At 37.7% G+C, this 27999-nt stretch overlaps 2 protein-coding genes and 1 pseudogene across 2 annotated transcripts; 1 reads left to right on the top strand and 2 right to left on the bottom strand.

Annotated features, from left to right (window-relative positions):
• Positions 1–268: 268 nt before the first annotated feature.
• Positions 269–8916, bottom strand: LOC137954502 (amine oxidase [copper-containing] zeta, peroxisomal-like). Its single transcript, XM_068801668.1, has 12 exons — positions 8464–8916; positions 6031–6140; positions 5362–5667; positions 4772–4884; positions 4307–4637; positions 4012–4227; positions 3680–3916; positions 3371–3556; positions 2429–2569; positions 1144–1412; positions 881–962; positions 269–590 (listed from the first exon to the last, which is right to left on the bottom strand). Exons 1-12 carry the CDS (start codon positions 8690–8692, stop codon positions 471–473), a joined length of 2340 nt encoding a protein of 779 aa, XP_068657769.1. The 5' UTR covers positions 8693–8916; the 3' UTR covers positions 269–470.
• A 6299-nt stretch (positions 8917–15215) lies between these two features.
• On the bottom strand, positions 15216–16869 carry LOC137946023 (F-box/LRR-repeat protein 4-like). Its single transcript, XM_068792211.1, has one exon. The coding sequence runs from the start codon at positions 16814–16816 to the stop codon at positions 15422–15424; it is 1395 nt and encodes a 464-aa protein (XP_068648312.1). The 5' UTR covers positions 16817–16869; the 3' UTR covers positions 15216–15421.
• A 5048-nt stretch (positions 16870–21917) lies between these two features.
• Positions 21918–27785, top strand: LOC137949924 (uncharacterized; annotated as a pseudogene).
• Positions 27786–27999: the final 214 nt, after the last annotated feature.

Below are 27999 nucleotides of genomic sequence, written 5' to 3'. Positions count from 1 at the left end.
GTGGGAGAGAATTCAGGGAAAAACAGAGACCCACGTGTGAGCAGAGAAGGAACCGACGTCCTTCCAGATGCGATTAAAATAAATGCGTCATATGAAATTTCAGTATTCACAGTGAGTTCTTCTCGTAACCGTTGATTCTCTTATTCTTCCTAGTTCATAGTAAAGAACTCGATAGTTCTATAGATTCATGCAAAAGATTAACAAAACGGAAGAGACCATTGAACCGTAATCAAAGTTTTTAAGGATCATGTGGGATCCTTTTCTTCCCTTTGTTCACCATCATATGCGAAGTATAGATTCTAATACTAAATTCTAAAAATAACAACACTTCCACACATGATGAAGACAGTCAGCAATTCAGAAGCACACCAAGCAGTTCAAAGCAAAAGATGGTTCTACAAAGTACACAAAGCAAACAACATTCAAAAAACACATCCACCGGCACCATCCAACACCACCAACTGACATTCTCAGAGCTTGGCGAGAAGACCATTCTGGATGGGCTTTGGCACACCATTCTCCTTCACATCTGTCTCGCCCGAACTGGGAGGAACATCTACAGCCGGAGAGCAGTTGAAGAAACCATGCGGCTGCAAAACCATCCAATAAATTCCTCACAATCATGTACTTCAGAAACAGTGATACTACAGAGGATAAAAAAAGGTTGATCACATGTTTCACAAGAAATGCTTTTCGAAAGCAAGTACATTTTTCCTACAAAAAGATGTGAACTACGACAGACGTTTATAAGGGTCTGTCTGCTCATAATTTTCAACAAAAAGCACGACAGGAGTTTATAAGGGTCTGTCTGCTCATAATTTTCAACAAAAAGCACGACAGGAGTTTTGTTGTTAAAAAGTAAATTAATGCGTGCATATACCATAAGCATGAATCCAATATGCTCGACAGGCATGACAGGCCAGTCTTCGAGACGGGGAATATGTGTGACTCCAAACACGTACCTGCAACACAAACCAGCATCATTGGCCTTGTATCTTATGTCTCAACAGACTAAATCATGCTTAGTAATATTGAGCAGATACCACTTTGAAAAAAGTTTTCATTTGGGAAAACATGAAAATTTGGAGCTCAAATGTACACAATTTTTATTAAATTATCAAATATCAGTGAGAAGGAACTAACCATAGAACAATGTCAGTTTCTTCCAGAGGCCGGTTTTGCTTAACCCATGTCGCCAAACCTTCATCAACACGTGGATTTTGGTTTGGAAACTCTCCTCCTGCAAACTTTTCATCTCGATTATATGGAGTAACCCAAAGATTATGCTTTAGAAAAGCCGCCCTCCTCAAAAACTTTGCATCCGGACCAGCGAGAGGCAAGCAGTTTGAACCTGGCACTAGCTTGTACCCTGTTAGCTGCCCAGTCCGATTGACTGTTCTAGTGTTCCGCACCTGAAAATCAGTAACAGAAATCAAAAATTCAGAATGAATCACAGAAAGTAATTTGCCACTAATTCATCATCACTAGATGGCAATGGATTAGAAAAGGTTCAATATAATAGACCTGTTAAATGCCCAAACAACGAATGACATAATCTCCAGTAGATTAATAAGAACTCAACTGCAATAATGCCTTGAGTGACTTATGAAAGAAAGAAATCATGAACAACTAAATACAATTAGATAATGGCTGGCATGTAACAAAATAAGAACGCCATTGTTAACAACAGGAAGGCCAACCACCAAGTAAAAGAATGGCTTTGGAAAGTCTTTTTCCACTTCATTTTTGTTATCTGATAAACAACAGGATCTGCGATATATCAAGTAGTTTCACCCCAAACCGGGAGATTGAATAACAGCATGTGAAATAACAAAAGCAAGAATAAATGGAATAGAAACAAAATAAATTAGGATTATTTAAGGATGTAAAATTTGACAAAGAAGATCTTGAATTACTCGATTCTAATTATCCAGAAGGGTATAATTCTTACTATAGAATCTATTAGATATCATGTAAACAGGCCAGATAAATGGGTTAGTTGGCTTCCTGAAAAAAAAAGGATATTCTAAACCCAGTTTGCATTTACTCCCTTAACAAGCATAGTTATGAAACAGCCAGAGTAGGCTATAAAAATGATAACAAGATCACCCAACTTTCCAGACTAAGTCATATTAGCTAAGTTTTATGATAAATTTCTAAAACACGGTAAGTTCACAGGAAACTGGTAGAGGACCTGAGCTTTACAACTACTTGGTATTCCTACTAATCCAAGTTATTAATGACACAAGTAAGACAAAATAGTCAGAAGTCAGCATAACAAATGTCAACTTTGATTGCTCAGACAAACATAGCAAAATCTATTTTTCTTCGAAAATGAAATCATATTTTAAAAAACAAAAGAAATAAAAAAGCTGGTTATTAGCAAGCTAAATAATCATTTTAAATTTCAGTAGAGAAAGTAACTCACAATCCAGTGACGAGCAGAAGTTGGATTGCAGTCGCGCATTGCTTGCAGTTCAGACCTGAGGAGTTTCTCTTCAGCATAAAATGCATTGTTGTGAACATTATCTTTCCCTGGTTCTTCAACTTTGACATTCACTTCGACCACCTAAAACAATTTGCAGCCGTATGGCCATCCATTATCAATTAATGCTTGTGTATAAATGTACATTCAGCATCACAAGTCAATGCTAAAGTTGGAAATATAAGTACAACTGATGAAATAACTAATGGCTCCCTGTAGTACTTTTTGTCTTCCTTTTCACTGGAATCCTCAAATCCAATAAATGCTATAACAATGACAAGTAAAGAAGAAGAATAGGACAGACAAAAAAAAATAAAAAACAAGAAAATAAATGTAGATAAAAAATGTTGTTAGATTTTAGAATGAATAAAAAGGTGTTATTTTCATTTAGTTAAGAACCCATCTTATGATAGTCTTCATTCATTAAGATTCATATGGATAACCAAAGAGTGTTTTCTTGTAGAGTTGACATTTACTGTGCATCAAATGGAGTATCGCCAAACTCTATCAAGAATTAGCGGAGCAGCTCAACCATGAAAACACTGGGGTATGTCTCAAGTTGATATCTACTACCTCAAGATTCTTTCTACCCTAACAGTAACCCCACAAGCCAAAAACACCTCTTCACTAGTGTATGCATAATATGTGCATGAGTGACAGAGACAGACAAATTACAGAGAAGAAAAGAGCACCAAGATGTCTCTTAACTTCCAACAAGACAATAAACCAAAAGGTGACAATAAAACCAATCAATTGTGGCGCTCAAGAAATTGATATTTCAAAAATGAGGGCAAAAATCACATTCTGCAAAATAGTACATCTAGGCTTTCCATCCACTCACAATCTTAACAGATGAAAGCTATACAGTAAATGCACCAGACACACCTGATTAAATGCTTCACCGGGCTTACAATCAACAGCCATATCCATACGAGCAACAAAGAAATGTTGATGGACAGGTGCATACAGCCCTGGAGCAATAGTAGTTCCATATTTCCTTGATTCCCCAGGCAGTAATGCTCCTAAGCTCAGTATTCCAGTTAGTTTTACTTCTGCCTCAATTTTACCATCCTGAAATAAGAAAAGAGAATTTTATATCAACACATTTAGTTGAAAGTAATTGATGAACGGAAAAAAACTAAATAGGAAAATCCAATTAGAGAAGTAATCTGACATCATGAGGATTTCCCTTGCCTGATAGAAGTGCCAAAAGAACCCATACTCATAGTTTGCAACAGTGCATATAAAAGATACTGTTAGACGTCTAGACCTTCGCACTTCAGCCAATCCAGTCCTCCAATCTTGATGTTTCCAGAGGATTCCATGATCTTCTTCATGCAAACAAACACAGTTTTCAGTTGTCTCAACTCCTCCAGTGAAATTTGTAAAATGAGCATCAAAATATTTGATGTAGCCTAAACAATCACAACCCTGCATAACTAAATCCAATCAGAAAAACACGACTAAATAAAAATATTAGAATCACAATATCCCAAACTATGGCATCAAATGGCAAGCATTTTGACCTTCTTAAGAGAATGTGCGTTTTTTCCCAAACCATCCTCCCCAGCATCAAATGCATTCTTCCGATAGTGTGGCTCATTTGGGTCTCCATAGGGCACAACCATCTCAACAAAACTCAACCTGTGGGCAACAGGTCTTCTACCACGATTACCATCAACATATGCGACAGAATATATCACAAGCCCCTCTCTAGGAGTGAAGCCAATTCGAAAATTCCACTGTTGCCACAAACATTGAATCATTTCAGACTCACAGGACTATATAAATAAGTTTAAATTTAAATCTCAACGCCTATACCTTCTGCCATTCAACAAAGTGGCCACTAACACGAAAACTTGGACCTTCTGGCTGGACAATATGCAAGGGTTTTACATCACTGCGGTCAACACCTCCTCGAGATTCACCAGCAGTATAGTTTCTTAGTGGATCTGCTGGTGGTAGGGGAACCAACTTACGATCTTCAAACTCAACCACTACCATATTTTGCATGTCAACAAGAACATAGATCCCTTCAACCGGACGAGCATAACCATTTTCCATAGGGCAGTCACTCTCAGTTCGGCAGAAAATGAGGGGTTTAGCAAGTCTATGACTTGGAGCATCAGCTTTGCTGTGATAACCAACACACCTGAAGAAAATTTTCCAGGGGATTCAGAAAGTTAAGCATCAAGTAATGAGCACCTTCCTTTATCAGTTTCTAAACACAGTTATCTATATTATAAAAATCTGACAAAAATGCCTGGTCAGATAAGGACTGCCTACCAGGCATCTACCATTACAAGATCCATATCTTCAATACCCCTCTTCTTCATTGCTTCCTTAAATGGAAGATAGTCCTTCACAACAGCCTCACATTCAGCATACTCAACAGCATCCTAAAGATAGAAAGAGAAAAATACAAGGCCAAGTTATTTCCATTTTAAGAGAAATGGACCAATACGCATTGACGCAAGAACATATATGCTCACAAATAATTTTTCCAATGTCAAAGCTAATAAACGCTTCTGCTAATAAATTAGAAGTACATCAAATTCTGCATGTATATCAATAGAAAATCAACTGGCAGAAGCTTAAATCAAAGTGAACTTGCAGCAAGAATCAAGATGGGCACTGAGCATCTGGTTAACTTCTTCATAATAGCTACACAAGCAGATTTGCAACTCCCCCTTCCAAGAGACTCATACATCTCTACATAACGAGATATGTACTTATATATTGATGAACAATGACTAGAAAAGGATCCCTCAAAATGATGAACACTACACTTGTTCATTTCAAATATATGAAAACTTGATGCCCTGCAATTGACTGAATAAAACTGATTCATATATGCAATAAGATAGCGGGAATACCATTGGAGGCTGAACATCTGGGATAACTTCCGAGGAGACAACCTTTCCCCTGTGATGACCACCTCTTGTGGCTGCATGTACTTGAGACAGTTCAACAATCCACACACTAGTCTCATTTGACCGTTTGTTGTAGACGATAAGCCTTGCTCGCCTTGGAGGAAGTTTACTAGGAATAACAGGCCCACCTTTTGTCTTTGGAAGTAGTGATGGTTGGAAAGGTGGGAAGAAGTAGGCATCTGCTAGTGCGACCACATGCTTATCTGGTTCATAGAGAACAACTTCAACAAATCGCATGCTATCTCTCACCTGAGAAAATGTTAGCAATTCATCTGTCAGCACTAGACATTAGTCCAGATAGTATAAAGCATCCAAACTCTTATGGCCAATTTTTTCCAATCAACTGCTCAAGGTGGAAAACCACCAGAACAATGGGACTGAGAAATCTCCTCAACAAACAGAGGTATTTTAAGGTTAATCCTGTCAAATATTGGTCAGTGTCCATTACAAGGTTTAATCATTCTTTCAATACATTATCAACGGTTCAATGTTTTTGACGGTAACCCAGAGAATCTCTGTAAAATTCTTCATGCACAACCCAAACACCAACCCATTCAAGAAAAAATGATGGACAGAAAAAAAAACATCTATCTTATAAGCACAATTCAGAACCTCGGGAGTAGCACCAGCCGCCCTGACAGTTGCAACTGCCACTGAAATCTCTGCAGCAGACAATGGGTCCAAAGGATGGCTCGTTTGAGCCCTCATCATAATTTGTATTCCTTCAAAAGAAAAAACAAGCAACGGTCACTATCTAGAAGAAAATATATCTCAAAAAGGTTGAGAGTTTATTGCTATAATAAACAGGAACAGTTCAACCAATGTGCACTTTGAAGTCTCAGAAGGTTCTTGTTCTGTACAAAAAGCTCACAGAAAGCAAGCTAAAGATTTGCTAGGAGAGTACTGCTACCTCTTTTCCGTCAATGTACATGCCAACTCAAGGAATGTCTTGGGCTTTTACCTCATGGTCACATGGAGGGTTTCTAGTGTGAGGTCTCGTGTTCAAGTCTCACCAAGGGAAAAATGGGTGAGTGTGCGTGTATACTCAAAATTGAAAAAATAATAAAAAATAAAATAAAACGTCCCAGCATATGCATAAACATTGATGCTCACACACTTCTATATACCTTATGTTATGGTTTACTTCATGAGGGAGAAGAGGTAAGTACAAAAAGTAAAACCAAGTACTGGAACTATTGCAGGAAAACAAGCCAAAGAGGCATTGCCACTCCCTTGTTCAACTTCCATAGTCACATAGGAGTTATACACAAAAAATCAGCTACGAGATGCGTTCAAGGAGTAAAACAAAAATGACCCACATATATGGATTGGCCTTAGGCTCAAAGGCCACATGGGAGGAGGACTCTTGTGAGATCTTAGATTCAAGTATCACTGGGGCAAAAAGGGATGGTCTTGTGTGCATGTGTAATCAACATTCAAAAAGATTTAAAAAACAGCTAGTATATTTTCTAAGACAACATTTAGAACGATATGATTCCTCAATTAAGTGTTATACACCTCCAGACAAGGGTTCAAGTATTATGATGCACCAACAAAATGTTCAAGATAGCTACGTTTAGGGTGAATACCACCTGTCTGCAATGGATAGATAGTTCCATCTTCTATAACAAGAAACTAAAATGATACAATCTGCACCACATTACTAAACAACAATGGACCGAATAAGCCTCATCATGGGCATGAATATAACAAGAGCTGCAACCTGTAAAGATTTGCACATGATTTTCTCATCCAGCTAATGAGTTGAAAAAGACAAAACAACAATGCTGGCTCTAAAGTGAACAAAGCGATCTATTGGAAATATTTCGAAACATGTCCAAGACAATAAAGCATATAGTTTGACATTATAGTTTACACTCTGCAATCCATGCAAAGAGGTACTACATCTGCTGCAAAATTATAAAGACAATAAAGCATATATCCAGTATTGCAAGAAAAACCTAATCAATCTTTATATCCGTCAACCAGTACGTACCGAATCTTCACATAGTATGATTAGCATAGCAAAAGACACACACTAAAGTATTAGAGGTCTCCACTATCACATAAATTTCCTTTCACAGAAAGAAAAGAAAAAAAAAAAGACACTAAATGTAACCAAGCTTTCATCCTTCTTCGTCCCCGAGATGACTTCACAAGCAGGTCACCAACACTATGTACCCCATAAAAAAGGAACTATCTCAGATTCATAAATAACTGCACGATGAAATGGGAAAAACGATGGCTTGCACCAATCAGCAAATACGTAAAAGTTACTTTTGGAAGGAAATAAGTGAGACAGGTAATGTGATGGAAAGTATCTGTAACCTGTAATTCCAGAAATAGCCACTAACAGAGTTCAAAACTTGTAAGATTCTTCTGTGGTCCCAATTGAGAAAAACAGTCAGTCAAGCAACATGGTGTAAAACTCAAACCTCTAATAATCATTCACGTTTTCCTGCCTTATCCAAAAGGTAAAGATGATATTGTAAATAAATTAGTTTCGAAAGTAGGAAACGACGGAAACAAAAGCGAAAACCGATCGCAGATTCCTCCACGAAGACATGGCTTCTGAACACTTAATGCCGAAAGAGTTAGACAGAGAAAAGAAAGCTCATCCACTTTTATCTTCCGTCTTCTAAGATTCTTCCCCAAAGACTGCTAGGTAAAGATCATTACTTCCCACTTGTGCAAAAACAATGAGATCAGAGATCGGTACTGATATTTTGTGCAGACTGCAGAAACGAAGAGATCAGAAATCGGAGACATAAAAAGGGAACAAATGGGACTAAAAAACAAAAAAGAAAAACATCAGTGTGCTTGGACTATGATTGAACCAGGATAAAACGGTGCCTTTCCTTGTCGACAAATTTCCAAAACGATGAAGTGCAACGGCTAAAAGATAGCACAGAACACGCAGTCGTCTTGCGCAGATCAGAAAAAACACAAATCATCACCAGGAAACTCAAACAAACACACGAACACAAAACAAAAGGCAAACAGGAGAGACAGAGAAAAAGTGGGAGTGTGTAAGGAAAACAATACCTTTGGTAGAAGTCTTAGCAGAAGTTCCCTCCGAGATGGACTCCACGGGACGAATCAAGGTCGCAATGGGTCTGGGCTCATCGCGTCGATCGCTACCACCGACAGTCCAATCCCCGACGATCACATCGGATGATCCCGCAGCGGAAGCCTCGCGCCGGAGGGACGTCGTCCCTACCCCGGCACCCTTCTCAATGCAGCAAGACGTCGCTTTTTCCGCAGTTGTGGCCATTGCGACGGGTTTGCGAGCTCACCGAATCCACCGTAGTACCTGCCACCACAATCTGACATACAGCAAGTCTCTGTACAAATGCGGCCTTCCTCTCCTCCCAGCGCCGCCTCTCCCAAAACAAAGAAAAAAGGGGGTAAAAGAAAACCGGAATATCCAAAAAGGGTTACCCTCCCGGAGACGAAGGTATCGAATACGCGACCAGATACAGAGCCGGCGAGGCTGGCCTTTATAAGGAACGCCTCGGCCTGCACGGTGCGGTTGGGTTTTTATAGAGGGAAAGCCGGGGAGGAGAGTTCACGTGTGAAGCTGTGCCGACTTTTCCCAGCTTTTTTTTTTTTTTTTTTTTTTTGTAATTATTTATAAATAGTAATAAAAGCCGTGAAAATGCCCGAGGGCTTATAGAAAACGGACTTATCACGGGAGCCAATGAGATAAGGCTTCGATAGAGTGTGATAGGCGCAGTATTCACTCCTACTTATAATGGCCCAACTCTCTTATTGTAAGACAATTGTTTCCATGAGACGCGTACAAGAAACATCATTTAATTCCGCCTCATGCTAAGAAAATTACTTAATACAACTTGAATATAATATTCCAAATAATTTAACGTCAAATCACACCGGTAAGACGGGTCTCACCATTAGAAATGCCCATGTTAGTATTATACTCTCAAAGTGGAACTCTTTTTCTACGTCAATTTTGCTGCCCACCGACTCTTCACGTCCGTATGGAAATCAATCCTCGTGGGTTCCACGTAGACATCCCACTTGATAAAGACAGTTGTCTCCTTCCTTCACCAACCACCACACCAAGTGGATATTTTTTTTTTAGTTTTTTTATTTTTTTTAATCTTCATCTTCTTAGCTTTCCCCTGCATTATCCATCAAATCTCACATTAGATATTGATTCTTGATAAATCCTTGCCTTAATAACTCATGATACTGATACCATATCCATTCAGCGACCTCTCGTTCCGTTCCGTAGCAGAAGAAAGAATTCCTCTTTAGGAGAAAGGAGAGAGCAGCTTCTGCAAATTCTGTCGTCGCCGCAGACCTTCCTCTGTCGCGGGAAGAAATCCTGAAACCAGAGTCACAAAAACAATAAAAACAAGAACCGGGTATCGAACATGATTTTTTTTATTTGTCGAGTCATGATTTGGGTGAAGACAAATCAAATCGGATTTTGGATTGGATGAATCAAGTCGTAGGGAGGGATTCAATTCTTCAATTTTGGCCAAAACTTCACTGATAAAGTTCCAATCCAACTCAATCGATTTAATCTAGTATATGAGTTTAGTCCAAACCGCCATTTAATAAACCCTTTTATGAGATAATGCATTGAGACTTAGATCTAAATAATATCGTGTTACATAATTGATACTTAATAATATATATGTTATATACTCGCATTAGAGGGCTGATCTAATACAAAAAGTTATTTGGTGTGAAACATGCGTTATCATATTTTTAAAAACCCTTTACAAATGATTCTTTAGATATTTTAACATAGGTCATTTAACATACTCGGATGAATTAATAAATAAAGTTCAAAGTTTTATTAAGGGACAAGCGAAAATGTTTTGTCATTTTTGTAGAATATAACTAAAGCAAACAATTCGATCATTGACTTTCTTATGGTTTAATCATACAAATACATTATATGTAAATCTCTATCATCGTTGAATACCATATAGTCTAAAGCACAATCATATTTGAAATGCATCGGAGGTAGTTATATTTTTCTAACATGATGTTTAGAATTGATTTCCATGATCTTGACTTCCATTCATGTGAGAGACTCAGTGGAAAGATTTCCTTTTGAGATGGCTCTGACTTGAGCCAACTTCAAATGGTGACACCATACTAGAAACCACCACCCCATTGTACTTCATCTATGATGCCCATTTCCCATTGGTTCAATCCCACTCAAAAGACCCCATTATTGCCCCAACAAAGATATTGTAAGTGCAAAATCAATGTCAATTAGAGGAGCATGAATGCAACATATTTTATTTTTATTTTTTTTGTTACCTAAAGCAACTTAAGTTATTATGAGGACTCTAGTGGCAGAGGTTGTGGCCACAGTAGAAAAAGGGTTTGGTGTACTTCAATTCAAGACCCACTTTAAATGTTGTGGGTGGATAAGTAATGATTTTAATGGCTTATATAGTTTGAAATGTTGTGCAGTTTGCTTATCAATCAGTGTGTTTGTGGACTATCCACAACAAAATTGTCAATCAGTGGGTGGATAGGGACAAGAAGGGGAGGAGAGGTGGAGGGTGCACTCTGTGTTTTTGACTCTTCTTTTGTGTAGTTTCTATGCCTAACACCTTTCTCTTGGATTTATTTGGGGAAAGATGTGGATGCTCAACGGTAAAGGTCATGGGTATTTTAAATTTTTGTTAGCTTGTCTTACATGGAGCATATTTGGATTTTAGGGTTTTGTTTTTTCAGACTTTTCATTTTAAAAAAATTATTATAATTTGAATGAATTTGTTATTATATAAGCTAACTAATAAAAAACATTCAAGCAAGCAAGTAGAATATAATGGCTCTAAGGAAGCAACCATAAACAACAACACCTAATACAAGATTGGAATTTGTCACTGTGGTGAAGAAAAAATAAATTATTATTGATTGGAAAACATAGAGTTTGTAATATAGTAGAAACTGATATCAAGTTGTGTTCGAGTTAAAAATTTACCTTCTTTTTTGTACATTACTTTGATTTTGTTAAGTTTTAGTCGATTGTATTGTTTTGTGTTGTTTTATCTGTTTTTGTTGTTTATTGCCTTTTTGTAGTCTGTTAAAGCAAGTGTGTCTATACATCAATAATGTTCGAATCAAGTCAAAGTAGGTCTCTCTTATCCAAACGCAACTAAATTATTTGTCACATTACCATAAATAAACAAAAACCAACCCATTTTATTACTTAAAAAATATATTCGGTTCGCAAAGTAGAGGAGTTTTTATTTATTAATCCTTTTATGGAAATACTTATCCATTTTTTATTTATCGACATCGAATACTTTTTTTCCAAAAATTCTTTCAAACACCACAAATGAAACTTTTAGTAAAGACCGAAAACAGTTGCATAATGTGTTATATTCTAAGAATAAACAATCAACCTCTCTACTTGGCAATGCCAAATGTATTACAATAGAATTCACTCACATGGCCTACTCAGAGAATTTGCGTGTAGATAAGTTCTACCTGATTAAGATAAATAAGTCATTATTCTATTAATCCAATATCGAGATTTCTTGAATCGTGTCTTAGGTCTTAACATGAGACGTAACGAGGCGACTTTGATTCCATCTCATACTAAGACATGTCTGTAGAGTGTCAAATGAAATTTGAGAGTATTAATTGTTTCATTACTCTTAAGCATAATAATAATAATGAGGGGAGGTGACTTGGAGCCCATAAGGCAATTTCGTCTCTTTGTGCTTTATAAGGAGAATAATCAAATGAGAAGTTGTGTTCTTTTGTACCTTTCCAATATGTTGCTAAGATTCCCACGTGAACAAGTCACCAAGATCTAATGAGATCATGGGGAAGTTTTCTTCTATAAGGTGACCGGGAAAGCTTTGCTTTTTAAAATAGATTTTGATCATTCAACCAAGGGTGGGAGTTTCGTTGAGATATCACCTGTGTTGGGCAAGAAATTTTGGAACAAAGGGCAAAATGTCTCACCCCCTATGTAAAAGAGATGTTATGTAATATTATAATTGCTTGATACAAAAGATATTGTTAAGCCAAAGGAGGGTGTTGATTAAGTTTATCAAATTTTTAATGACTAATTCAATTTTTAACTTAATACACTAATATTTTTTATAACTTATCTTGAGTGCTACATCAATTCCCAAGGTGTTTGTACCTCAGAGTTGAATTCACTATTGGCTAAAATCCAAACGATATTTATTGGCTCAAGTGACTTCTCAAGAGAGGGTGAATTGAAATTCCAAGTTAAAAATTTAGTGTTTTGTGTGTAAAAAAAAAAATAACTAATAAAAAAACACACCACGAGGAGACAATTTTTTTTGTTTTCGATGATCATCGCTAAGAACTCAAGAAAATTTCATTAATAAGCTCTATTAGCTGAAATTTTCATTCAAAAGAGATTTTGAGTCTATTTAAGCCAAGTGCAATGCTGAAATATATGAGCCAAATCTCTCCCAAGATTTGTACCACTAATTCTAGCTCTAGTAAGTTTTTCCCCTTTTAGATTAAAGTTCCATAATACCTCTAAAAAATAAATTGAAAATACACAAGTAAAAACAAGAGTAGATGTAATGGAGCTTGAGTTGGCTATGAATGAAGAGTGATTTGAAAGAGAATAATATGATTTCAATGTAAAAAAAAAAAAATTTGTCTCAAAAGGGGTTTGTAAACAAATTCAATTGAAAATCCTTGTGGAGTGCTTTGAACTGCCAATAAATATTCATTTAATGCTCTCCAACGATTTTGAGAGACTATTTATAAGATACTCAACCAAACTAGTCACTTTTTGCCCGTTTCTAAAAAACGGCAAAAAGTCTTGATCAATTAATAAAAAAGGTAAGATGAATTAACCATGTCTAACGACTATATTTTTTAAGCTCCTCGAGCTTATTCATCGACGAGCCCATCAATCAATGTGTTTTCAATCTTTCAAAAAACTCATTGATCAATCAACTTATTTCAATTGATCAGTCATGTTTTATCTAAGCTATGTAGAGTTTTGTATGGTCGATCATGAAACAAAGTACGATTAATCATGTTTTATTACATTATTTCAAAACATTTTGTATGATTGATCCTACTATATAGGTTGATTGATCATGTTTTATGACAGTGCACTATTTTTAATTATAAACATGATGAAAAATAGTTTTTACTCGACGTTGATCAACACTAATCGTTGCGTCGCTCGGCTGGTGCATATCACTTAAGTATCGATCGATTTCTCTGTCCCATTCATGGATGGGACACTAATCCAATTTCATATGAATTGGAGTCACAATTCCTTTTCATAAGGAACTATAGGAGGGCGGAAAGTTTGTGAAGAAGATCACACGCAAGAAAATTTCATGCCCTAAAATTTCAATGTTCTTAAATATCTTATAATTAAAGTTTGGTTGACTGTTTTCTTACATGACAAGAGTTTTTGATATATTTTAAGTGACTTTAGTTATTTTCAAGTCTCAGTCTTTAAGTTTTTTTGTAGGTGCTTCTTAAAGACGACTTGACGTTTTATATGGCTAGAGGTCTTGTATCGGAGTTGTTGATTCATTTGCATTGGCTTTTTAGTTTCTTGAAGAAAATGCATCTTAAATACTTGAGTTGCAAATATTAACTCAATTTGGAAAAGGTTATTGGCTATGTCGCTTAATTTTGTCAAGTATGTTAAAATGGCCCTAAACTCAAATTTAACAAACTCAACCTTGTCTTTTCTGCACTTTTCTTCCTTATAATATGAGCTTGAAAAGGCATTTTAGTGGTAGACACACTTACAATGGGTTGGCTACAAATTATGTCACAAGAAAAAAAACGTTGAGGTTTTAATTTTTTAAATTATTATTATTTTTAGTATAGGGAGTGGGGATATCATTGAAGGCTATGTGTATCCAATTTTTTATTATTTAGAAGTTACTTTATTTCCAAGAATATTATTATTCTTTCATTATATTTAGGATAATATCATTATCTATTTTCTATTATTAAAACTTGAAAAAATAAATAATATATAAATATAAAATATAAAATAATAATAAATTAATCTTTAGATCATTCCATTCAAATTTAATGGTTAAAAGTAAAAAATCAGGTTTCATTGTCTCTTTCCTAGAAGGAAACACAAATAAATAAAATAAGTATTAAGATATTGAGTTAAAGTTTATATAAGGGTTTCTAATGAGTTCAAGTTCCTCAGAGTGGTTACGTCTATTCTTGTAGGCTATAGTTTTTTATACTTAACAGATCGGTTTATTTGGTTGTATTGGGTATCAGAGTTGGGCATGTTATGTCCCGCATTTGAATATCGTGAGAGGCGATAAAGAATAGGCAGGGTGGGTGTCAGAGTGGTTTCATCTACTCTTGTAGGCTGTAAATTTCTGCACGTAATAGATCGGTCTCTTGAGTTGTATTGGTTAGCCCCTGTCAGTAACAACAGGGCTATATGCATGCATTACCAATATTTAAAAATTACAAATACTGGATTGCAGGAAAGAAAATTCTCTCTCTAAAAAACCAAGCAAATTTTATCTTAAATTAAATGTTTAAACTACTTAATAATGGATTTGAGTATGAGAACTAGACGTGGTGAGTAACCCAATCGTGCTCTTCATTTTTCTCTTGAAACTGCTCTCCATCTTCTCCTTTTCTGTGTTTCCGATTCGGCTTTCAAGTTCATCGTCTCTGTGAAACTATAAAGCACACACATCCAGAGCAGCGAATGAAATTCGACCCATTCCAACAACTTAGCAAAATATAGAAAGAATCAAGGACGCCGTACTCTTTAGATTCCTGAGAAGGAAACAGATCGAACTAGAAAAACCCAGAATTTGAATGGAAATTTTTTTATCTACTTTCAGAAAGAACTCGACAGAGCTCCATGGTTCACATGGGGTATATACATTTTCTTTTTCCTTACACCGATTATCTTACAGCGACGTACAAGCAAGCAGATCCTGCAATTGCAGAGAGGATAGAAGACAATCCAAATACCTGGTGAAGCAGTTCATAGTCATCATCCGGCACGGATAATTTTCCTCGACACCCATGCCTTAGCCGCATCAGTTAGCTTACTTTCCTCCACAATAATCCAACTCAATCTCGGTAAACTCAACACAAAGGACTCGATTCCTGACAACCCAATTCCCCGACAATGGGTTATATCAGCAATTTCCAGTTGCTTGCAGTTCCGAATCATGGAAGCCATGACAGAATCAGTTAATCCCCCGCATCCCCTCAATCTGATTTCCATAAGACTGTTACAGGATGCAAGCATGGAGGAGAGCTCCTTGTCGTACAGCATATCGTTGTAAGAAAGATCCAATTTTCTGAGTCTCCTCAAATTCTGGCCTAACGAAGTTAACAACCCAGGTTCTCTTTCCACAGCATCGCAGTTTATAAGCACGAGTTCTTCAAGTGCATTGCCCATGGCATGGCCAAGGGACTTGAGCCCCCGGCCGGTGACGAGGCAGCAACTCTGCAACTTGAAGCTGGAAATTTTGGTGAAATTCCTGGAGATGGCGGAGAGATGGTCGTCTTCGAGGTCGAGAGGGAGCCGAAGGTCCATCTTCAGGATGTTGGGGTTCGCCCGGGCGATGAACCAGAGGAGCCCGTCTCGGGAGCCGCCGTCGTAGACGAGGAGAGAGGAGAGGGAAAGGGAGTGCCGCGCAACCAGAAACAGAACCCTATCAGCAATCATGCGACAGGTACGGAGCTCGAGCTCCCGGAGCCCCCGGAGCGCCTGGACGAAGAACCTGAACGAGTCCCCAGTGCCCTCGCAGCTCCGAAGCCGCAATTTCCTCAAATTGACACAGCTCCGCCACAACCACCCCAGCCCGAGCACCCCCGATCCAATTCCAGACAACGACAGCGTCTCAATCGGCAACTCCGCTACCGGAAACTCCTCATCCTCCCAATCCTCTCCCGCGGACACATGCGCCTTAAGGTCCAGAACCGAAAACTCCTTCAGAAAAGGGAACCCCACAAGAAACCGAAATGACAACCACCGAAGAGATGAAACAGAGAGAGAGCAGAGATTCCTACAAGAACTACCCAACAAGGAAAGCAAAACAGGGGAGACAGGCCCGGCGAGGAACCGAATCCGGCGAAGACTATTACTAACAGCGGCTGTGGCAGCGACGGACGACAAAAGGGCATCCAGGTCGAGGTCGGCGGATGGGGAGTCGGGGATGAGGGAGAGGGAGGCGAGGGAGGGGTAACGGGAGAGCAAAGCGGAGAGAGAAAGCGGCGTGGCGGCGGGGGGTATGCGGAGGGAGAGGACGGTCATGGAACAACGGTGGAGGTGGAGCCAGCGCTTGCAGACGAGGGAGACGGTCGGGGAGGCCGACGGAGGGAGGCGGTGGAGGATTTCGAGGAGAAGCTCGTCGCAGAGGAGATTGAAGTAGTCCATGTTCTCTCGGCTCTGACTAGAGGGGGGGAGGAGAGAGAAAGAGAGAGAACCGATGCAATCGATAAAGGATGGCAAGACGGGCAAGACAGAGAGAAGAAAGAGAAAGTAAAGAATAGACAGTGGGGCCCGCTCAAGGGACGCGAGGTCAGGTGCCGTTACCATGACTCCAGAAAGGGCAGCACGGGTGGCAGGTTCTAACCTACGAGCGACGCGGGCAATCGACACACGGCCCACACGTAAGCGATAACGAGGGCGACTGGCTGCCTCCGACAGGACTCTGCACAAGCGAACGGCCGTGGAGGAAGGGGGACCGGACGGGGCTGGCTCAGCTGGAGCGATTGGGATGACGTGAAGGGAGAAGACGAGTTCACATGTTTTTTCAATTATTAATTTTTTTTTACTAAAATTAATATAAGTGATTATTCAAGACTAACACCCTCATCCAAGTCTACACCAATTAACAATGGATCAAAACCATAATAATTTGAATTAAGTACGAATTAAACACAACCTAAGCCCACTTAAACAAATGTCCGTTATATATGGACAAAATTATACTATAAAAAAATGAATACATAAATTAAACATTTTATTTCAATTTAAAATAAAACTTGGAAACATACGTGATGCCGTTCCCAGGCTTCATCAAAATTTGTTCCAAGTATCAATCATGGTCTTTTTACACGTTCAAACTCTCTGAATCAAGTGTACGAAAGAAAGCGTGAGGATCGCCATCGCCATCGCCATGGCCATCGATTTCCTTGTCTTTGTACTTGAGTTTGTAAAAATAATGCACCCCAATGATCCATCGAGTCACCAAAGAAAGTTTTCAAATAATGATTATTTTTATACATTCTTTGCACAAAGTCCCCATCAAGTTGGTGGATAGATGTCAATTATGCCCAACTTATCAATTATACAATGAAATACCTTCCTTGATACTAACTTTGTGAGCATATCAACCAGTTGACTCTCGGATTGAATAAAAATAAATTGTATAATCTTTGCATCGAGGTTTTCTTTGATGAAATGACGATCAACTTCAACATATTTAATGCAATCATGTTGAACAAGATTTTGTGCAACTGCGCTAACTACCTTATTATCACAGTGGAGATTCATACTTTTAGCGTATTCAATCCCTAAGTCCCTCAATATATTCCTTATCCATAACAACTCGCATACACCATGAGTCATACCTTGAAATTCAGCTTCAGCACTTGATTTTGATACTACCTTCTGTTTTTTACTTTTCTAAGTGACAATATTTACTTCCACAACCTACCCAATCAGAATTTGTATATCGTTCAATGTTAGAGATACATTCTTTTAAGAATAACAAACATTTTCCTGAAGCACTCTTAAAGTATATCAAGATTCGATAAACCGCTTCCATATGTTTTTCACTTGGTGCATGCATGAACTGGCTCACAATGTTTATTACATATGCGATATCTAGCCTTGGGTGTAATAGATATATTAATCTTACAACCAATTGTTGATAACGCCTTTTGTCTGTTGGGGTTTGATCTGGGAGAAATTCGAGCTTTTGATTCATTTCCATGGGCATCTCTATTGGTTTACAATCAAGCATTCTGGTTTCGGCTAGAAGATCCAACACATATTTTCGTTGTGAAATGAAGATTCCATGTTTTGATCTTGCAACCTCAATTCCAAAAAAATATTTAGGTTGTCTGAGATCCTTCATTTCGAATTTAGTGGCTAAATACTCATGTAAAACTTGCATTTCACATGGGTCATCTCCTGCCAAGACTATATCATCAACATACACAATTAAAATTGTTACTTTTCCTTCTTTGTGTTTTATAAAGAAAGTATGATCTGAGTTACTTTGCTTATAGTCAAACTCCTTCATTGTAGTCGAGAGTCTCCCAAACCATCCTCTAGGTGACTATTTCAGCCCGTACAATGACTTCTTCAATTTATAAACTTCACTTTGACACAAAGAACTAGTTTTAACTCCGGGTGGTAGCTCCATGTAGACTTTTTCTTCTAAGTCTCCATTGAAAAATGCATTTTTAACATCAAATTGTTGCAGAGGCTAGTCTCAATTTGCTGCTATAGATATAAGAATGTGAATTGTATTGATCTTAACTATTGGTGCAAAAGTATCATGATAGTCTATCCCATAACTTTGCGTATATCCCTTTGCAACTAACCAAACTTTATCTCTTTTAATACTTCCGTCCGGTTTGAATTTCACCGTGAACACCCATCGACATTCAATTGTCTTCACTCCTTTAGGCTGTGGAACAAGTTCCCAAGTGACATTCTTTTGTAGAGTCTCCATCTCTTCATTCATCACCTTTTTCCATTTTGGATCAGCTAATGCATCCTGCACATTACTATGAATAAAAACCCTGGATAATTGATCTACAATAAATGCATACAATTTAGTTAACCTATGTGAGGACGCATAGTTGTTGATTGAATATTTGGTCTTGGCTTCAGGATCAGGTTCATACTGTTTATTTGGAACTCCCCTATTTAATCTTTGTGGATATCTCAGTGTTAGATTGTCTATAGGAACACATATTTCATTAGACTCATCAAACACAGGATTCGTATTTACCTGAGGAGGAATATTTTGGGTTGATTCTTCAGTTGATGGTGCAGACCGAGACAACTCTGAGGGTTCTTCAAAAGAAATTAATGATTCACTCTCGACTTCATGGTTGTGATCATAGTCTTGTTGCACATCATGACGACCTGGTTGCTTGAAAAATTCATTCACCACTTCTAACTCAATAAACTCAACACCTCCGCTATTTTTTTGTTGATTAAAAAATTCATTCACCGCTTTTAACTCAATAAATTTAGCCCCTCCGTTATTCTCTTGTTGAACATTCTCTTCACTTGAGCTCTCCCTCTGAAGATAATTCCGAGAGACTCCCCTTGAGTAATAAGGCGTTAATTCATGGAAATATGTATTTAGAGTCACATGAAGCTTTCGGGTATGTGGGTCATAGCACTGATATCCTATTTGAAAATCATAATAGCCAACAAAAAAACATCGTTTGACACATAGATCAAGTTTATTTTGCAAGACTTTTGGGACATGAACATATACGGTACACCCAAAAACCCAAGGTTCAAGATTTGAAAGATGGGGAATGAAAATTAGGGAGTGTAGTTTTTGTTGAGGAGTTTGAAAGTCTATGACTCAAGAAGGTGTTTGATTGATAAAATAGGCAGCAAATTTGACAACTTCGCCCTAATAAAATCGAGGCATGTTCATGCCAAAGAGGGAAGCACGCACTACTTCCAAAAGTTGTTTATTCTTCCTCTCTGCCAATCCATTTTGTTGGGGAGTATAGGTGTATGAGGTCTAATGACGAATTCCATGATTGTTCAAAAAATTATCGAGAGAAGAATCGACAAACTCAATATCATTGTCAGATTGCAAAACACGAATCTGCTTCTGGTACTGAGTGTGTACCATTTGGTGAAATTTCTGAAAAGCTAGACACACATCACTTTTTTTTTCTAAGCAAGGATACCCAAGTCATTTTAGTGCATTCATCAATAAATGTCATAAAGTAACGAACTTTAGAAATAGAGGGAACCTTTGTAGGACCCCAAACATCAGAATAAATAACCTCAAAAGGTTCAGAACTCTTATTCAAACTCGGTAAATAAGAAATAGGGTGGCTTTTAGCCAGTTCACAAGTGTCACAATGAAAATCCAAATTATTCAAACCTGAAAAAAGTTGTGGTCACAAGTTCTTAAGATAACCAAAGGAAAGATGACCGAGTCTTCGGTGCCATAACCATATAGTTGTTTGAGCACTGTCTTCACTACTAGCTTGATTTGCCTGACTAATTTTTTATCTCCCATTCTCTGTTAACTCCAAATAGTAGAGTTTGCCCCGTCTAACACCATAACCAATAATATTCGGGGTTAGAATGTCTTGAAAGACACAAAATGAGGGTCAGAAAGTTACATTACATGCAAGAGTTGAAGTAATTTGGCTAACAAACAAAATATTGTATTCAAGAGATGGAACAACAAGGACAATATCTAATATAAGATTATTCGACAAGATAAATGATCCTTCCCCAGTAATAGGAGAAGTACTACTATTGGCGGTAGAAATAACGGATTGAGGAGAAGGTAAGACAGATTTTAACTGACTGGAATCCTTCATCATGTGATTGAATGCACCTATATCAATAATCCAAGTTCTATTATTAGAATATGCAGAAAATACTGATGTTTTACAGATAATATCTAGATGGACAATATTTGTCATGGGTAGTTGATTTTCTTTTGTGGATGTCATTATGGTTTTCCCAACAATTTTTTTTTCGAGGTTTTTTTGAGAAGTATCACCACTCCAGATAGAGAATCGTACCAACGCTGTTGCGAATGACCTTTTTCCCCACAGTAAGTGCATACTCGATTGTTAGCTTTTCCATAGAATTGAGTGTTTCGATTGTGTGATGACTCTTGTCGAGTTTGATCCATTTCAATTTTTTTTTTTTTGGTTCTCGATCTAGTCTGGTCTGGGAACTGGTCTGGTCTGTCACTGGGTTGACCCGGTTTGGGTCTCTGATTATGGTCTGGTTCGAGAACTGGTCCGGTCTGATATCTATTTGCTAAGTTGACCCGGTTTGGGTCTGTGATTTCAGTCCGGTTCGAGCCCGGGTCGATCGACAGAATAATCAAAATACGGACCTTAAGTTAACGGAAATGAAAATTTTATTTTCGTACATTCGTCTCCTTCGTCGAGATGATGCGGCTTCTTCTTCGCCGATCGGTGGTGCGATCTGGAAGGCCGAGCGGTGGCTTGGCTATTCACAGCGACGTTTGAAATACCGTCGGACTTACAAAGGCTATTTAACATACACTTTCAACCTAAATTTAGATCCAATTTATATCCTAAAATCAGGGAAACAAATTGTTTCCTACCATTACGCTAATTATACAATTCATAATTTTATATTACAGCTTTGAACACACATCGGTTTGGAAATTTTGAATCATATACTTACTGAAGTCTGTGGGAAAATGCAAGTGGAATGGATTCCGACTAGTTTTTGCAAAACAAGAAGCATACAAATCAAGCGGGAAAAGGGAATGGGGGGAATGAAGAGTGGTACTCGCCGTTCTGCAAAGACAAGTGAAATTTGTACCCTTCCGATACCAGGTGAGATGGAAATTCATGGTGAAAAATAAGGGACTTTTTTTATTAGAATTGCTGATAGATTTGTTCGTAATGAATATCCAGTAGTACAAGTATGATACATTAAACTCTACCTGCTCTCAAGTTTCTTTGTTACATTACGACTCTTAGTCTGCTCAGATAATGTAAAATACTTTAACATGGATAAGAAGTAATATCTTGAACATCTACCATACCAAACACTTCAATTGGTTTTCAAATAAGCAGCTAATGTTTTTGTCAGGGTCTTATTTGGGTAGAGCAAAATAAAGGACTAAGATTCATGTAGCCAACCTGCCATGGTTGTGATAAACTATGATTGTGAGGGTAGTGTTGTTATGCTTCACATGAAAACTACTTCTTTGAGTTGATTACTTTATTTACATAAAAGGTAGGAGTAAAAGAATGGAGCACCAAAAGCAGGCAAAAATTTGTGCCTAATGAAACAAAATTGAATAAGTTTAAGTGTACTTGGTATTGCATTTCTGTAATCTCTGTAAGGAGGAGAGAGAAAGAGGGAGGGGAAAGACCAGACATAAAAGTTTTCTCTTTCATCTGATATTCTACTTCTTTTCTAAACATTTTGTTCCTGCTCCGGTAATTCCACTCATAAAATTGGAATTGCTTTAGGACAAATTTTCAAGATTTCCAATTCATAGTACAGTAACCTGGTTGAGGTTTTATTGTTTCATGTACTGAACAAAGCTGAAATATGACATTTATGCACATCTATTTCTTGATGGATTCTTCTGGTGCGGAGTACTTTATATTGTTCTCCACCTATTGTTTGTAGGGAATTTAATTTGACAGCAATTGAGTCGATTAAAAAAAGTACTTGTTTGAAAGGCTCGTTGGAATTGATCCTCTACGGGATTTACTAAACTGAATAGGTATTAGTTTTTTAACTTTGGATGAGGAGGCAGATCTCTGCTAATTAAAAGCCTACATGATGCCTCATTTCTTTCTTTTTATCTCACTTTTTCTCTAACCAAAGAGGGCCTGCAAAGGGAACAAAGAGAGAGGGAGCTGCTTTTTCTAATGCTTCTGTGCATAGATCTGTTGGCAATAGTTGCTTTGTCAGAACAGAGACCAAGTCTAGCTGAAACTTGATCAAATGGTGCATCTAATACAATAATTCTAAGAAGAAACCTCATCTCATTGTTCGTCTTGAAATTTTCCTCATGTCTCACAGCGCAATATTTAAGTACCCCCTTTCTTCTTTGAAGTTGTTTATTTGTTGCACTTCTTTCTTCTCTAACTGAACTGGCTTTCTTGTGTGGATACACAGTATTCTTTGCTTTATTGCAGGACTTCTTGCATTCCTTGTCCTCCCTGTTTTTTCCCGAAAACACTTAAATTTCAGAGAATACCCTCATGCCAGGTAATACCGAGGAGCAGCTCCCTTGTTGTATGATGTGTTTCCATAATTCAAACCATTTGTGTAGCTCAAAAAAAAAACAAAAAAAATGTGTTACTCTATTTGATGACTTCAGCTCATCTTTGTTTTAAACCCTTTATTGTAGCTTTAGCTGAATAAGGTTCTATTGTGTAGGTTCTTCAAATCCTTCTTTCTCAGGTCAAGATGTCACAGAAGCTAATAATTTGGTCAAGGAGTTACTACACTTGAAGTTAAAATCCGGAGACTATACACCATCTAATTGGCCTGCCTATTAGTTTTTCTATTACAAATTTTATTCTCATTTCTGCCTAATGTTTGTGTTTTACTTGTTTGGCATCCTTTGTTTTATAGGAAATTTGGTGATGTTGGCTTGATAAGTAAACTGTCATGGCTTGCAATGTGAACTTCTCTATAACTGCTTTGATTGGAAAAAATATTTTGACTTCACTTAATACCAAGTTTACTGCTGCTTTGGGCTTCATATTAAATGTTCAAAATGGGACAAATAGTGAGCAGGAAATTGGTTGTTTAGAGAAGCTGATTAAAATGCCATGCCAAACTTGGGACAAATAGTGAGCAGGAAATTGGTTGTTTAGAGAAGCTGATTAAAATGCCATGCCAAACTTGGGACAACTTAGACTCCTCTTGATTGGTGTTGGAAGGAACTGTCCTTCATAGAAAATGAGTAAAAACATATTGGGTTTGTTAGTTGAGAAAGATGGTTCCTAACTTGGCTAGTCATTTTGCGATGGGCCTTGACCCAACCTCTAACAATTGGCATTTGCTTAACTCAAAATTTGGATTTTCTTTGTTTTGAAGAACACCTTTGAAATGTCAAAAAGATTATTCTGACCTGCCAATTATGGCAAACAGAATAAGATATGATGGGGTTCAACATGAACATTCTGTTAATATGCAATTGATATTTGTCAGTGTTCAAACATGAACGCTCTGTTAACATTTTACAGGTTTGGAATAAAAAAGTTCACCGTATCTTCCAAGATTCCCACCTGGTATGTCTCAGCCAGATCAACAGCGCAAATAGCCTGGTTCTTTTGTCTTGTCTGAGTTAAATCTGATGCTTTGAGGACTGATAATGTTTTAGTTCAAACACCATTTTACATTTTTTCACTACTCATCTCCTGCCCTTTTCCTGTTCAATTAAGATAAGTTTGTGTTAATACAGGGAAGTTCCAAGATTAGTTGCAGGGCATATAAGAGACGGGTGCTGAAGTTTACTAGCATGAGTTTCAGTCTCACAAAGATCAGTTTCATCCACTTCAGTTTTCCTCTGGGACTCACTATTCTTCACACATACATGCGAACAATTCATGTGCTTCAAATGGTGTCACACAGTTAGTATAGTAAGAGCTCCTTGTGGGGATGGTAAAGAAGCTATAATATTGGTGATACCTTTTGTCTCAGAGGAGATTAAACTAAGTGATACTTTCTCTTAGGTATAGCTTACTCTATTTTCTCTCTCCTAAGCTGAGTGCCTTGGTGGCCAAAATGTTGTGTGGTTGGTCTCAGATTCATGCTATGGAGAATATCCATCAGCTGCTTCATGGCTGAGAGATTACCACAATCCAGTTTTCTTAACTGGGTTAAATCAATCTAATAGTCACATGGGCAGTCAATATGGCGAGAGGAGATCAGTTGGCCGCCACTGTAGTCTTCAAGGTTGTTGACAGAGAGGAGGATACTTAGGAAGATGCTCTTGAAATATATGCAGAGGCATCAAATGGTCAGATGCCTAATTTATATCTGATCAATATTGTGAACTATTTGGCAGCTTACAGACAAGGTTTTCCATGGAAAAGTGGCCTTTGAAACTTCTTTACTAAACTCAGTATGGTTGAGGATTTTAGGTAAAATACTTGAGTGGTTGAGTAAAGTGGCTGGATGCTTAAATTCTCCATGGAAGTTTGCAATCCCTGTGATGGATTATGTTGAAGGCACTGCAACGTCTGAAAGTTTCATATATTATCAGGTAACTTGCAAATTACAAATCATGGTCTTGTTAGAGCCTTGTTCTTTCTTCTTTTTTTGTTTTTCAAAAGAGGAAAAGTTTATGTTTCTTTATTTCTTGTTGAACAAAGAGGGGGGGAATGGAATTTATTTTGAGTGGTCATTAGATCTCATTCGTCTTTACTTGTTGCATTCTTCTTCTTCTTCTTCTTCTTCTTCTTCTCTTTTGAATGTTGAACCCCATGCCCTGGTAAGACTTGAATTCAAAACCTCAAACTAGAGGCATTCACAATTTTAGCTTTTACATTGCTAGGAGAATGAATGACCCTGTCATCCTTCTTCTTTTTTTTTAAAAAAAAGACCTGGTTTTCCTTTTTCAAGAAAAAACTGGTCGTTCTATTTCAAAAAAAAAAAGACCTTGTGACCTTGTCTTTTCTTCTGGTATTGATATGCAGACAAAATGAGGTTGCTGAAGAGTTCAGTTACTTTATGCTACTAGGATAAAATTTACCTGGCATAGGTCAAATTGCCAGAATGTTAGGTCAATTATCTTGAATGTATAGTTCTGGATCCTGCTACATAAACAGGAGTTGAAGGGGAGCAGGAACTTTTAGAGGGGAGGGCCCCCTCCATTAGTCTCAATTAGAATCTTAAATTTTCTCTCACATGTCTTATGATACATATCTTAGGATTTCTGAATGATTGAACTGGTGAAAATATTTGAAGAAGATCATATCACAGAGTCCATAGAAAAGGTTTGACAATTCCATGCATTAATATTGTATTCTAGGTCTTTCAGGTGCATAACCCTCCATCCCCTACAGTCCTTGTACCCAGTAATATCCACAACTGATTGGGACAAATCCCTTGCAGCTGTAGATGGAGCAAGCACTAAATCTGAAAAAGTTATATCCATATTCTTCTTATATATTGACTGATTTGAGATCACAATATTCTTTTCTGTGGTGAAGGTTGATTGAAAGGGTCATATTTTAAGTTTAGTAACCAATCTCCTGGAGAAATTCCATCAGTCCTTTTTCCTCTACTTCTTAGCCACTCCTGGAAATTTTGTTTCAGTTGGAGTCTATATGGTTGTTTGAGTGCTTGCTGCACCTCTTCCAGTAGCTGCATCTGCCCTCTATTGTGATACTTCTGGGATTAGATCTGCAATAGGGTCATGGAGGTGGCTTCATGCTGCAAAAGTGGTATTCACAGTACATCCTACGGGTAACAATTGTTTCTGTTGATTTCTAGGGACAACACATAAACACAATAGATTTCAAGGGAATGAGCAAAGAGAGGAACTCTAGTTCTTGGGAGAGAGGAGAGAAAAAACCAAGGGAGAGAAAGAAGAGGAAAAGAGAGAGAGCTGTATGGACGAATTTGAGCCAAGAGGAAGATGCTTGAATGCTCTATCCCGTGCCTTGAGGTTATATTTATAGTTGTGTGAAAGTGTTTACAATGACTATAATGCCCTTAGGGCTACATACTTCAAAAGGAAAAGGACATAAGAGGACATACACCAGATTGTATAATCACAATTCTATGTAATCTTTATGAAAGTTATCCTTATTTACTAGCCATGCCACCCCTACACACGTGGGTGTCTCTTAACAGTTTCACTGCTGTCTTCTCCAGTCGACCAGTTATTAGAGAGGACCTCAACGTCTGGCATGCTACCTTGGTTTTTTCTTTCCATTGTTATTTTACTAAATTTAATATCATATTCTGACTTCCCTCATTCAAACGGGACCTCTTCCACTGAAACAAGTCCATCTCAAGCTCCTAATTGGACCATTTTGAAAGCTCTGATGATAGCAGCTGCTTCTATTGGTTTGGCCCAAATGTCAATTATAAATTTTGCTACCGCTCAAATTGGAGTTCTTCTAATTCCAATGTGTTTGATAGCTCAACCTTTGAAGCATTTGAGCAGATGTACAAACTAGAGAGCTGTTCTGTTGCTAGATTGCAACTTGGCCTTGGCGATTATTGCATTTCCTCCAGCTACATTATAAATGCTGAATAATTCATCTTTACTTACTGGTTGTAATACATTTAGTTTTTGGTTTTGTTTGGAAATGGACAGAGTCGCTGTGAGTGTGGAACAGTGCAACTTATCTATACATAGTTTTAGTCCATCTTCCATGTTGGGTGTTGTATATGCACATTTTGCTGCATCCAATGTAACGTTTGCAGAGAAATACAAATGTTGCCATTTTTCTATTGGTGGTCTGGAAATGGGTTATCCCACTATGCCCCCAAAGAGCTGTGATTCAACTTAATTAAGCTTCTATTAGCTGACTTTTATTGTCAAGGCTCTGGGGACTTTTTAAAGTTGAATGATGGGGACTATAATTTTGCTTCTGTGTTTGATCTGGTGAAGGAGAGCAGCCCTGATGGTGGATTACTTGAATGATGCCTCATAACAGGTCTAAGTTTTTTAATCTAATTAAACAATTGGATCGATTGAGTTGTGGGTTTCATTAATACTTCTAGTTGGTAGGAGTTTTCAGATGATAACTTCTATGAATTGAATATTCAAAGATGATTGTACAACTTTGGCTCTGCTCATTCTATACATGTCAGTTGTGACTGCTTACCCGTACTTCAACTGTACTCAACCTTTTGTT

Source organism: Aristolochia californica, unplaced genomic scaffold (genome assembly GCF_029961685.1).
Source record: "Aristolochia californica isolate CCGP_79_NKW_82.1479 unplaced genomic scaffold, dmAriCali1.0.hap1 SCAF_1, whole genome shotgun sequence".
Classification (NCBI taxonomy): Eukaryota; Viridiplantae; Streptophyta; class Magnoliopsida; order Piperales; family Aristolochiaceae; genus Aristolochia; species Aristolochia californica.
The sequence above is the reverse complement of the archived record's forward strand: the minus strand, read 5'-3'. Positions and strand labels throughout refer to the sequence as shown.

Coding starts and splice junctions, on each gene's coding strand:
- LOC137954502 (XM_068801668.1), bottom strand. CDS start 8,692: ATGGCCACAACTGCGGAAAAAGCGACGTCTTGCTGCATTGAGAAGGGT. Junction 4,885..5,361: donor CAGATGTTCAGCCTCCAATG/GTATTCCCGCTA, acceptor TTCTATCTTTAG/GATGCTGTTGAGTATGCTGA. Junction 4,228..4,306: donor ACTTTGTTGAATGGCAGAAG/GTATAGGCGTTG, acceptor TTGTGGCAACAG/TGGAATTTTCGAATTGGCTT.
- LOC137946023 (XM_068792211.1), bottom strand. CDS start 16,816: ATGGACTACTTCAATCTCCTCTGCGACGAGCTTCTCCTCGAAATCCTC.